Here is a 13,620-nt window from a genome sequence, read left to right as displayed (position 1 = left end):
GCCCACTTGTCCTATAATATTCAGTTCTGAACCAGAAAGCAATGAGATGCTGTTACTCAAGTCAGAGGTACCACTGCATCCAAGTGGCAATTCAGTAGGAGATCTTAACCTAGTATCCCCTAGTGAAAATTTAAAACTACAGTGAACAATTAACCTGGGTTGGAAAAATCCCTGAAATAGAATAAGCACTGATAGAATCTGACCTACTCTATAGAGTTCTAAATTATGAATCTTTGGAATCAGTAGCATTTCTACTAATTAAAGGACTTGTAGTCTCGGGGGTGGGGGTGGGAGGCATGGCTGAAACCTGCTTCAGTTCTGCACTCTGTGTGTCAAATTGAAGCTATGTATAAAACTCGGCAAAATGATAGTCTTTTTAAAATTTATGCATCCATCAGTTCAGTAGTTATAGAAGCCCTATAGGAGAAGGAATACAGCGCACTTGGCCTCAGTTGATGAAGAGGGAAGAAAATTGAATTTCATGTGAAAGGAAAGTACTTTTCATCAGCACTGACCTTTTAAGATAGCTAGCCATAATAGCTCGACAATTAGTTATCAGTTTCTTTGAGAGTGATCATTCCAGATTAGAAGAAAATAGTCTTAAAAAATAGCAATGATGAAATTACCTAAACAACAAATAAATATAGCTATGCTGGTGTCAAATTGTACATCTAGAAATCTGGCTGCGGCTATTGCCTTAAAGAGGTATACATGCCTCAGATCTACCAAAGCTATTGAATGAGACCAAAAACTAAAGCAGACGATCTCCCATTTAAAGTCTCTGATCTTCTCAAATAGACAAGGCATTTGAGGAAATTAAGGGGAGAAAAAAAATTTAACTGAAGGAGTGTTAAATTATTCTGCCTTAGTTGGGAGCTCATTCCTGTTATGCACAAAATAGGCTTCATGATCATAACTGCTTTTCAGATCAAAATAATATCGTTCCAAAGGTCGAAAACAGATCTAGTCACCTAAGGATACCCAGGGACGTTTAAAATTGAGTTTTGAGCATATATGACTAACGACCCAGCTTTTCCTCCTTTTCTACAACAAACTAACAAATGTCAAAGAAGGGTGGGAAGCCATGAAACAATATCAATAGGTTCGCTCCTTAATTATAAGAAGTTACCTTAGTGTTTGAGAAAGATTGGAGGAGGGGAGAACCTTAATCCGGGTTAAATGTTCATCTCCATTGTAGTTGGTGAAGGAAGTAAACACAGTACCTTGATGACAAAAGGAATGGTGGAAATGGTACCCCACATCAGGTCCCACAGGGGTTTAATTTGATTTTCTCATAGCCCATTCCTGAAGGAGTGTGTGTGGATGTGCAGCAGCCAGGAGTGACACAGCCACAGCGCCTCCACAGACTTCCTGGCTGCCAAAAGTAAAAGCAATTTCAAATGTAAAATGGGGGAAATACCCTCTTAGAAAACAGTGAGACTATGCCATCCAAAAAGATGGCATAGCAACGCTGCAAGGGGGCATTCCTGGGGCAAAAGGGGTTAGGGTGCTGCCTAAAGGCAGCTACACCCTGGGAATGCCTCCCAGGGCACCGGCGCGGGGACTTGTGCCGCTGAAACACAGCCAGGAGGCAGCGCCAGCAGCGGAGCCCCGCACAGTGGCGTGGCGTCCTGGGGCCGGTGTGAATGCCTCCTGATAGCATAAGTGCCACTCATCCCAGGATAAATGGGCACTTATGCCAGGGCAGAGTCATGCCAGTTCCTATGTCAATTCGCACCCCTCCTTCAGGACTGTGCTCTCAATGGACAGAAGGAGAAGGCCCATGCTGCACTTTGGAGTAGTGAACAAATTAATGAGAACTTAAAAGTTCAGATTGATAAAGAATATTTCTCTGTTTTGAAAAAAAGTGGCATTTACATTTAAAATATACTTATTTCCACATTTCAATAAATCCTATGCATAGAAAATTCCAGTGTGCAAATCTCTATGTCCAATACACTGTTTTCCCATTCAGGATAACCCAGCAAAGGAGAATCAGCCACAGCCCTTGGGGAATTTATAAAACGTTTGGCTGTAGTGATAGCTTGCCAGAAACTGAAAGAATGCAACATTTCCGATGATTAGTGAATTATTTGCTGATCAAAATATTGTCGAATATTGAAGATGCCTGCCACAGCTGCTGGCGAAACGTCAGGAAAGAAAATACCAAGACCACGGTTACACAGCCCGGATAACCCAAAAGAACCAATATTTGCTGATCATTTTAGTAACTAGTGTATTATTGCCGCTTCACAAGAAAACCTCTCGTGCAACCATGGTGGTCTCCATCACACAGGAATTGAGTCAATAGGTAAATTGGGAAATATCATAAGAGTTTGCTTCAGCACTTCAGAGTTCTGAAAGGTCTTATTTGTTTATTTACAAAATTTATATTCTGCCTTTCTGCCATCCAAAGGGTCATCAAGGCTGTGAAAAACTGAAAACATACATAATAAAATCACATTTTAAAACAGTTAAAACTAACCCTCTAAACACATACCGTTAAAAGATTTAAAAAGAGTTAAAATACATTTAAAACAGCAATTAAAACATTGGTTAGGAAGGAGGGAATGCAAAGCAAAAAAAGTTGTCACCCTCTGGCAGATGATGGCAACAAAGGGTAATGGACAAATCACCCTGAGGAGAGAGTTCCAGAGCTTTGGTGCCATGACAGAGAAGGCCCTCTCCACGGTTGCCACCTATCTAATCTCAGATGGTGGGAGGCACTTAAAGCAGGGCCTCCAAAGATAACTAGTAGTTGGGCAGGTTCATAAGGGATTAGGCAGTCCTTCAGTTCTGTTGGTCCCGAACGATATAGGGTTCTGTAGTTTCCAAACACTTTTCAAGGGCATCCCCATGTAGAGTGCACTGCAGTAATATAGTCTAGAGGTAATCAGGGCATCCACCACAGTGGCCAGAATTTTTTCGCCCAGGAAAGGCCCATCAAAGCTGGTAAAAGGCACTCCTGGCCACAGCTGCCACCTGCTTATCCAGGACTGGACCTGGGTCCAGAAGCACCCCCCAGACTACAGACCTGTTCCTTCAAGGGGAGTGCAACCCTGTCCAGAACAGGTGCCAAATCTAGGGTAAGATCCTTCTGCCCACCAGTAGCACTTCCATCTTGTCAGGATTAAGCTTCAGTTTATTAGCCCACCACCACTGCCAAAATGCCTTCAGGTACCAGTTCAGGGTTTCTGTAGCCTCCCCGGGATCAGGTGGAACTGCAAGATAGAGCTGAGTGTCATCTGCATATTAGTGACAACCCAACCCAAATCCCCAGATGACCTCAGCCAGCGGTTTCTTGTAGATGTTAAAGAGCATAAGGGACAAGGTGGAGCCTTGTGGGACTCCACAGGCCAAAGGCCAAGGGGCTGAGCAGCAGTTCCCCAGCACTACCTTCTTTAACCTACCCTCCACATAGGACCAGAACCACGGCAGAACAGTGCCTCCTAATCCTAGTCCAGAACGATATGATGATTGATGGTATCAAAAGCTTCTGAGAAGTCCAAGAGAATCAATGGTCACACTCCCTCTGTCCATCTCCTGGTGCAAGTCATCCACTGGGGCAACCAAGGCTGTTTCAGTCACATAACCAGGCCTAAGCCCAGATTCGAAGGGATCTAAACAATTTGCTTCATCCAGGAAAGCTTAGAGCTGTCCAGCCACCACCTGTTCAATCACATGGTTCAACAACGGAACATTGAAGACTGGTCGATAAGTATTGAGATCTCCTGGGTCCCGGGTAGGCTTCCTGTTCTTCCTGCTTGTTGATATGACCAAAAAGAAAGCACAAGAGTTAGATGTTAACTTATAGTAAAAGCTGGGGTTTCCACCACGCAGTTGACTGGCAGACTCAGTTAACAAGCCTGTCAGCTGTAGCTGTCTTCAGAGCAGGTAGTGGTGGTGTGGGCTCTGAGTCCCAGCCATGGGTGTCACTGGCCTGTGGGAAGTGTCTATGGCCAGGATCCTTTGCAATTTGACCTCATGCCACTGATCAGTTGTGTGACAGGCCACAATTTAAACGGCAGAATGTGTCCTAGCCCTTTAAATCCTTCTGTAACATGGAGGGTGGGTGGGAAGTATGTTCTGGCCATCACTAGAACATGCCTACCCCCTATAATGCCTGAACACATGGGAGGCAGCTTCCCCCCTCCCTCTTTTTTTGCTGTCAAGTCACATCTGACTTATGGCAGCCCCAGGAGGGGTTTTCAAGGCAAAAGACTAACAGAGATGGTTTGCTATTGCCTGCCTCCATGTCGTGGTACTTGGAGGTGTCCCATTCAAATACTTGCCAGGGTCAACCCTGATTAGCTTCTGAGATCTGACGAGATCAGGCTAGCCTGAGGCTATCCAAGTCAGCCCACCCCATTCTACTGATCAACTGTGGCAAGTAGGGATTTAAAGGAACAGAACTTTACATGTCCCAGCCCTTTAAATCACTGCATGGCTGTACAGGAGGGGGCTGTGCATTCTGGCCATGGACACCACCCATTCTGCTGCCCAGTGGGTGGTGCTCACGACTGGGAAACCACTAGCTTCCTTTGCCTGCTCCACCTCCACCTGCTCTTCATGCTGTGGAGGACCAGGAATTGTTTAGCTAAGTGACAACCCCAGTTCCCCAAGGTTGCCAGTTAACTATACCTTGCTTCTGCAGTAAAACAATAATTCTCACAGCAAATACTTTTAAACGATAATTTTTAAATGCCTTGTTTTTATGCAGTTTCAACCCTAAATGTGTCTAATGCTATTTGATGGACATATCCTTGAGTTCAGTGGGATGTACATCTGAGTAAATGTGTTTAAGATTACATTTTAAAGTAAGAATTAATTTATATCATCAGACAGCAGATGGTCACCCTAGCAGGCATTCTGTTTTGACAGTATTCTGTCTCTATAGAACGTAAACATAGTCTCTTAGAAATTATTTTACAAACAGTATTAAGAGTTCCTGCCAGAGGCTGTGAAGTGTTCCAGGGTCTAGTTGCACTTTTCTCAGCATTGTGTGTGACAAGTGTGGGAAAGTGGCACTTATCCAGTGTGTGTGTCAAGTGTGGGAAAGTGGCTAATGGCTTGAGGATGTACACTTAGAAGGTGTTCTGTGGCTATAGACGAGAAAAGCGGCAAAAGAGTATTAAGATATAGAATATTACAATAGTATTCAGTGGCAAGGTGGTTCCAATGCCATATCTGCACTGTATTGAAGACTGTTAATTCTAGGTGAGTCAGATTGTTATTTGCCTCATTTATTGTCTGTAAAAATATATGGTTTTAGTCTGGTATCTGACTAAGTAAGCTTTATCACTGGATTGTGACTACCAGTTTTCAAATTATGTCCGTTTGGCTGCTGAAAGTTACTTGATGCCAGTGCAACAAAGAGAATATAATGTTTGAAACCTGATCACCACATGGATTGCTCACAATACTTGGAGAGTCTATACCAGTCTTATTGACTGCCAGAAATATTCTGGTTTACAGATTTTGTACATAATGACAATCTTTTTATGTGTTACATTAAATTTTGCATAGAAGGAAGAATGAGATTTGGTTTGAGTAGTTCACATAGAAGTTCTCACCAAAACCCATGCTTTAGATAGTCTGAAGTAATTTTTTGTTGTGGCCGTGGGGGTAGAAACTTTGTGGTGAGTTTAAGGGTACTGTAGGTGTGTGGAGTCCATCATAAATAAGTGGGAAAGAAAAAACTAAAAGTGTTGTCTAAGAATGTTTTTAAAGGTACAAATTAAATGTCTGGTGTCTTTTCACTAACTGGCCAGAGCATTGGACCATGGGAGCAGGTTTACTTGAGCAATCGAGTAGAATAGTATCTGTACATTTCCTCTTATTTCAGTAAGAGGCCATAGATCGAATGGCCTGTTTGTTTTTCAGATATTCCAGAATATCTGGAAAGAGACCAGTGGTCCTGTGACTACAATGCAACTATGGTGGCCGCAGCTATATACAGAAATTTTTAAACTATAAATAGTGGACTAAAATATATTTTAAGAGGAAATTGATTGTGAGGCCATTAATATATTGCAATCAGTTCTTGTTTCCATACATGACCAGCAATTGTGAGAGCGGATTATAAAAAATCTTGTAAAATTAGACATATTACTGTTCTCTGTGCAAATTATATTATGTTTATAGTTTACTTCAGTGTGAATGCTTGTTGAGAGATATTATTGTAAAAAAGTGTAAAAAGCATGGAAACCAAGGGCTGGCAGCCACAGAATATTTTTAATGTACAGAAGCCTTCCTGTACGAGTATATGATTTCCATGTACCTCAGTTTATTCATACAGAAAATGGGACTAACTGTTGTACTAAAATCCCTCACTTGCTGAATTGTGGCATTAAATGTGTTTATTTGGTACCTGATGTGTGCTTCAGATCGATTGCTGTCTTTACAGTTAGGGTGAATAAGTTACATTTAAAAATTATCTATTATGTCTTACTGCGTTCAACAGCCAGAGACCAGGTCAGTGCAGGTGTGGTTTTGGAGCCCTTCATAAAGGCTACGGGCATGCTTACTTGCCGCTAGGAACGGCTGCGTACTTATGGCAGTGAACCTCCTTTAGCCTGCGCTGAGAGTTATACGGTTGCCTATGAGCCCGCTCTCTTCATACACAGCAATACCAGCGCTCGTTCCAGCCTCAGAGCCGTGCATCCCGCCTCGGCCCTATCCTTTCCACTCAGTTTTATATTTGCGCGCCCTTTCGATCCCCGGTGACGTGTCTCCCGCCGCGTCCAACCCGCGGCCGTCTCTGCTAAGGACAATGGAAGGCGCTCTTCCAATCGGCGGGGCCCCTGGCTCGGCGGCGGCCAATCGGGAGCGGGCGGTGTGGAGAGTAATGTTACCAGCGCCGAGAAGAGTGAGGAGGCTGCGTATCGATCCCGCTCACAGCCATTGCAGTGAATTGGACTACATACGAGATCCAGGCGGCTTCAGCGGCCGGCGTCGAGCGCGTTTTTTGTGGCGTTCGGACGGGGGGGGAGTGGGGATATTCCTGAGCGTTTGACGGGAGCGCGAGGTGAGTATCCCAACGACGGTTGGCCGTTGGCTGCCCAAGCTGACTTATGAGGCCAACCCTGGAAGGGGGGGCGGGGGGCGGCGGCGGCGGGGGTCGTGGTGCGAAAGGGGGGGCAGGATTCGCCCCTCATAAGACCACACAAAGGGGCTGGGTTCGAAACACGCACTTTCCTCAGAGGCTGAGGGGGGGGGAAGGCGGCTTAGCGTCGTTTTGAAGGGCGGGGGGGGGAGAAGAGAAAAATCCTAGTGACTTTGGGGGAAGTGGGCGAGAAGATGCCGGGAAAGGCCCCCCTCCCCACCGCACCCCCGGTTATTGCGCCCGAATATATGTCACCACCCTGCTCCGGATCGTGTTCGTAAAGCCACATGTAAACGGGGATTAAAAGGGAATGTCGGCCTGGCGAGACCTGGGTGTGTATTGGATTGAGGGGGGGGGGAGGTCGAGAAGGGAATCGGGCTGAGCGTGTGCTTCATAAGCCGCTTACATTTTGCCATTGCAGAGTGAGGGAGAGAGAGAAGAGGCGGACTTGCGCGGGGTGGTGGGAAACCGACCAGAGCGGGGAGGGTCTTGGTTTTTTTTTGGGGGGGGTGCGGGGGACAGACGGTCGCGAGGCCGGCTGAATCGGCGGGGAGCCTCAGGGCGTTGTTGGCCTCGGGGCGATAAATCACCTCGGGGGTGGGGGGGGGGGAAGAGAGAGCGCCGCGCTCGCTCGTAACATGGCTGACCAGGGGCCGTGCGTAGAGAGCGGGCGGGGGAGAGAGAGAGCGAGAGAGAAAACAAGGCGCGGGGGGAGGCTGGAGCGGAGGGCGGGGGCGCAGTTCAGGGGAACTTTTTTCACGGCGCCTTTTCTGCCTGGGCTGCGGCGGCCGTTTAAAGGGTCCGGCATAGCAACGAAGGATGTGTGCCAAATTTGCTTGCGTGTGCGCGCGAGAGAAGGGATTCCCCCCCCCCTTTACAAGGGCCTTTAAGTGGAAACGAGACTGTTTTCGCCTCTTCTCTCTCTCCCCCCCCCTTTTTTTCCTTTTCCCATTGCATGTAATGGCTGAGTCTGTGCGCCAGAGTACAGGGCGCACCGGCGCGCGCGCACACACACACACACGCGCACGCACAAAGGGAGGGAAGGAAGGAGCCATATTCTCTTATGAGCAGCAGCGGCCATTCCGAGAAGCGGTCTCGCTCGCCGCCTGCGGAGCCCCAGTGCAAAAGGGGAGCGCGGTTGCGACGGCTGTCGCGAGCGCCGGGCTCGGAGCGCGGCTCGCCCGCCCAAAGCGCGGCCGCCGCGCGCATTTCAAGGGGACTTTCTCTCATCGGCAAGGCGTTCGCACAAAATGGAAGGAGGAATCGCTGCCGCCGGTGGTGACCTTCCACAGGAGCCTGCGCCATTGTGGTTTCTTCCCTCCGCCCCCCTAATCCTTCGTGGAGGGGGGGGAAATAATGTATGAAATGCACAGCGAGGGAAAAGACCACCCCCCAACTCTGTACAGCTCTGGCTGTAGATAGATTTACTGTCAAGACTGCTCGTCCTTGTAGGCGAAGCGTTTCAGGGCTGCCTTTGCATCGAGAGGTGTCTTGCGCTAAGCTAACTCATGGCAACCAGTAACCTCTTGCAAGGCTCAAGAAGCATTAAAAGAATTTAATTTTCTCAAGCACCTAGAGAAGTCACAGGCAACACATGTTTTGCGTTAGTTTGGACTTTGACCTATTTTTTTAAAGGGAATCACACTTCTTTGTGCATTCCCTTTTTTTACAGTTTTTAAAAATGCTGTTTAAACATATTTAGTAGATAGACTTTTTAAAAAGAAAATTGAGCAACATGACTTGAAAACGGCTTGACTGAGTTTCAGCTCGCCTTTTGTGGGAAATTTTAAATAGTGGCTGGGACATTTTGGAGACTATTTCCAATTAAATAATTTTTGTAAATAGGGTGAACTGAGACAGGTTTGAAGTATACTATAAAATGTAAACCTTTATTTCCCCCCCTTCTCTTTCATTAAGTCAGCCAAGCATCCTTACAATTCTGGGTAGTAGCCCCTTCCTTAAGCCCTGCTTCCATTGCAAGCATGAGAAACTCTTGGAACTTTAGGCTTGTTTACTTGACAGAAACTTTAGACCGGACATGTTTAGTCAGAGAGCACAAATCTCTTTCTGTCCACATGCCAAACTTGATAGGAAATTCTGCATTCTGTGGCAATACCAGATAGAACTGTACACATTTCCTTAGTCAAGTTGTGCAACCTTTAGTAGGGGAACAATTTCTTAGTCATGAGTCCTCTCAACTTTTAGACTTCCCGACTGATAGAATCGTAGCAGAAGTTTGCCAGTGCAAAATTAGGCCTTCTGAACTATTCAGTGGAGTATTTTGAAAAATAGCTGCATTGGGGCTGATTTACATGGCCTTTTCTGTGGAGCTTTTTTCTCCTCCTAGTTCACCCCCCCACTTTGTCTTAAACTTGCACATAGCAGCTGGTTGTGCGAGCATGCTTATTGAGTACTCAGACTTTAGGATACCCTTGATTAATAGTGTTCCCTGTTCCATCCCTTCCATAGGTTTTTTGGAAGCTGGGCTTGCAACAGTTGTTTTCACAGAGTTACAGGGCAAAAAGAAAGTTTGTCTTAACAGCTCTAAAAGGGTGATGCTGATCAGCCTGTCTTGTGCAGAGGCTAAAACTACAGTGGCACCTTAGAAACGTAACTGTTGTGCTAGATAATGTAGCCAACAGTTTGTTTCATCAGATGCTTTGTCAGATCGTTGTCCGTATAAGTAAATGCCATAATAGCTATATAAACAGCTATAACACTCCTTATGGTGGTATTTGTAGTTATATACCAATTTAGCAAGGCCAGTTTGCTTCTGCATGTGGTATTGAGGTCCATGTGTAAGAACAGATAATACATACTACAGACCCGGTACCTGGGGAGGCATGCACAGTGACCTTTGCTTTATTGAGTTAGTGTATGCATTTCTATAGCAGATGCACAGTGTGTCAGCATTGACAGCACCAATGGCTGGGGAAGGCCACAAATCCGTCCCCTTTCATTGCCAAATAGGTGATTGGTGCTGTTAAAGCTGACTATGCCTACCATCTGTTCAGATTTATGCACGGAGATCTCTGAGCTACTGCAATGCAGAATGAATTTGTGTGTGTGTTGAAATTATAAACTAAGAGTTATTTTTGCAGCAGTTAAAGGAGGGAACAGATGATTTTCATGTTTTAGCATCTTTCTTCCTAGAAATAGTAATTGTAAAGTACTGACCCCGCTGTAGGGTCAGTTTTGTGGAGGTCTCACTGAACTTCATAAGATTAAATGAGTGTAGAACTCATTTGGAGAAAGATAAACTAATTATTTGGAGTCTAGTACCAGCATAACTTAAGCTAAATCCCTGAAAATAGAACTTCTGAGAAGAGTAGCAGCTTCCCAAATTTACCTTCATTGCAAATGTTAATAATCATTGGTGGATCCAAGGGTTCTATGCCCAGTAACTGTGGAAGGTTCCACTAGTAGCAGAATGTAATAAGAACATGAGAAAAGCCCTGCTGGATCAGACCCAGACCCATCGAGTCCAGCAGTCTGTTCACACAGTGGCCAACCAGGTGCCTCTAGGAAGCCCACAAGCAAGACGACTGAAGCAGCATTATCCTGCCTGTGTTCCAGCACCAGTCCCTTGATAGCGAATTATCAGAAGTTAACTTTCCAATTTTGCCTTCTAGTGTACTGTGTTGCACAGTGGTCATCAGATAACTTGCTAAGAGTCATACTTTTATGGATTTACAATCATTGATATATTCATGTTAGATAGCTGTCCAAGACAATAGAGGTCAGAATGTTGGTTTGAACCATTTTTCTTGGTACAGTACCATATGGTATAGAAACAAAAATCAGATTAAATCCAGAGCCTTTGCTTTCTTTCAGATATCGTCAGTATGGGCAAAGGGGATCCTAAAAAGCCAAGAGGCAAAATGTCCTCATATGCCTACTTTGTGCAGACTTGCCGGGAAGAGCACAAGAAGAAACATCCAGATGCTTCTGTGAATTTTTCAGAGTTCTCAAAAAAATGTTCAGAAAGGTGGAAGGTAAGCAGTTATGAGTGTGTTTTTATTAGCCAAGTAAGTTCAAATTTACAAGCAGTGATTTGTTAGGACACAGTAGATCTTCACTGATAGGGTCTAAAATTCCGCTGTGGAATTGAGCGTAATCTTGAATTGACTATTCATATGGAATTGTTCTTGTAGACTATGTCTGCTAAAGAGAAGGGAAAGTTTGAAGATATGGCAAAAGCTGACAAGGTTCGTTATGAAAGGGAAATGAAAACTTATATACCACCTAAAGGAGAATCAAAAAAGAAGTTCAAGGACCCAAATGCGCCAAAGAGGCCTCCGTGAGTATTTTTTCTTGTTATCAAATATTACACTGTTGGGCAGCAAGTGAGTTAGTGTTTCACTGCATTTTATTTTGTATTAATCTGTTTTCTGTTATAATGTTCTCCAGGTAATACTATAACTTTCTGAACTTTCTGTGTGTAATCTGGTGGCTTTAACCTTTACATTTTAAAGGTTTAAAATGTCTTTACAGCTCAGCATTTTTCTTGTTCTGCTCTGAGTTTCGTCCAAAAATCAAAGGAGAACATCCTGGTCTTTCTATTGGGGATGTTGCAAAGAAACTTGGGGAGATGTGGAATAATACTTCTTCAGATGATAAGCAACCCTATGAAAGGAAGGCTTCTAAACTGAAGGAGAAGTATGAAAAGGTAAACTGTAAATAGCGTTTTTGCTATTCCAAGTATTTGTGTCATAAAAGGAAGGGACCAGTTTGGAATATTAGTTGTTGTCAGTTTCCTTCCACATACACAACCCCTTTTGTATTGCCTAAAGAGTTAGTTTTTAAAAAGCCTTATTACTGAAATATGCCTCCCAAGTAAGTGTATTTGGAAGCCAATGTATTGAAAAGATCCAGTGAAATGCTATTAAATGTTAAAATATGTCATAGTTAAAATATGTTGGTATTAGTAGTAACAGTAATCCTAGTTCTATTTGGCTTGCAGTTAGAAGTTTTGATATACTGAGTTTCTGTAAAAGTCAAATGGATAGACTTACTGCAAGCTGAAGGTGGCACTGTCTCCTTTTTAATTGAAGTCTGCGAAACTTCTTTTAATAAGCTGAAATTCTTTTTCTACATTAAGGTACTCTACTCATACTGACAGCGTATAGGTTTTGAATGATAACTTTGTCAAATTGGAGTTGCACACATTTCTTGGAGGGTGTGTATCTTTTAAGCTGCTATAGTGTATCTGGAAATTCATAAGTCAAGCAAATCCTCTCACTCCTCTTTTCCTAAGGATGTTGCTGCCTACAGGGCTAAAGGAAAGCCTGATGTAGCAAAAAAGATAGCTCCTAAGCCTGAGAAGAGCAAGAAGAAGAAGGAAGAAGATGATGATGATGATGAAGATGACGAGGAAGATGAAGAGGATGAAGAAGAGGAGGAGGAGGAAGAAGAAGAGGATGATGAATGAGCCTCTTCTAGAGCAGATTTTCTTGTCTATAAAAGAATATAACCCCCCTGTACACAACTCACTCCTTTTAAAGAAAAAAATGAAACATAAGGCTGTGTAAGATTTGTTTTTAAACTGTACAGTGTCTTTTCTTTTTCTTTTTGTATAGTCAACCCACTACCAAATGTGTCTCTAGGTAGCCCTGTCCTATTAGTGGTATCTCAATGGCCACTAACCTTGCCTAGTACAATATGGGGGTTGTAAATTGGCATGGAAGTTTAAAGCAGGTTTCTTGTTGGTGCACAGCACAAATTAGTTATACCATGCGGATGTAGTTCATCTTCAGTTGTTTCTGCATCATAAAAATAATAGCTGTTCTGTTCTCTAAATACCACTCTGTAATTGCAAAACAAAAAAAAGTTGTAGCTGTTGACGTTCTGATTGCTTTCAAGTAAATGCAATTTTTTATTAGTACTGTTGTCCTTTTAATAGGTGCCCTTGTAAAGTCATTATTTCCTCCCTCCCTTTTTTCTTGGAACGCTAGTCCTTTATCTACCCTTTTGGGATCACGTCAGAGTTACAGTTTGTCTCCTCACATAAGTAGCTGATACAAGAACTTTGTTCTACATACCCTACATAATCATGATAGGGTAAGAAATATGTACAGGCATAATGCAAAGCAGTTTTTTTATTGTAACAGGCCATTTAAAAAAATACACTTGTTTTTAGCCAGTCTGTATTTGCTCAGCTTTTGCTGTGTACAATATTCTACTGAGTTGTGTAAATTTTCCAGTCTTGGGAGGGCTGATAAGTGTAAAATTCAATTCTGTGGCATGGAATACTTTCAGGGGGGAAAATAAGTTCAAATCAGCATCCTTGGAGGACCAATAGAGAGATTATATTCTGATTTTGATCTGTAAGGAATTTTCATGTATGACTCCATTGGCTGGAAATGACTTATATCTGCAAATACCTGAACACAGAGGTGGGTGTACCCTAAGCAGGTAATGTTAAATGCTAAATTAGCGTAATCCTTTTAGGATGCCATGTCAAGTGATAAGTTTGTGGGCTTACTGCCGGGAGAGTTTTATGCTATAAAATGTCC

At 43.8% G+C, this 13,620-nt stretch overlaps 1 protein-coding gene across 1 annotated transcript; it reads left to right on the top strand.

Annotated features, from left to right (window-relative positions):
• Nucleotides 1–10,919: 10,919 nt before the first annotated feature.
• HMGB1 (high mobility group box 1) lies at nucleotides 10,920–12,986 on the top strand. Its single transcript, XM_056858911.1, has 4 exons — nucleotides 10,920–11,100; nucleotides 11,260–11,405; nucleotides 11,600–11,774; nucleotides 12,363–12,986. The coding sequence occupies exons 1-4, from the start codon at nucleotides 10,951–10,953 to the stop codon at nucleotides 12,534–12,536; spliced, it is 645 nt and encodes a 214-aa protein (XP_056714889.1). The 5' UTR covers nucleotides 10,920–10,950; the 3' UTR covers nucleotides 12,537–12,986.
• The last annotated feature ends 634 nt before the right edge of the window (nucleotides 12,987–13,620 follow it).

The sequence above is a fragment of the Euleptes europaea genome, chromosome 12 (assembly GCF_029931775.1).
Source record: "Euleptes europaea isolate rEulEur1 chromosome 12, rEulEur1.hap1, whole genome shotgun sequence".
Taxonomy (NCBI): domain Eukaryota; kingdom Metazoa; phylum Chordata; class Lepidosauria; order Squamata; family Sphaerodactylidae; genus Euleptes; species Euleptes europaea.
Note: the sequence above shows the minus strand (reverse complement) of the source record. Positions and strands in the feature narration are given on the sequence as shown.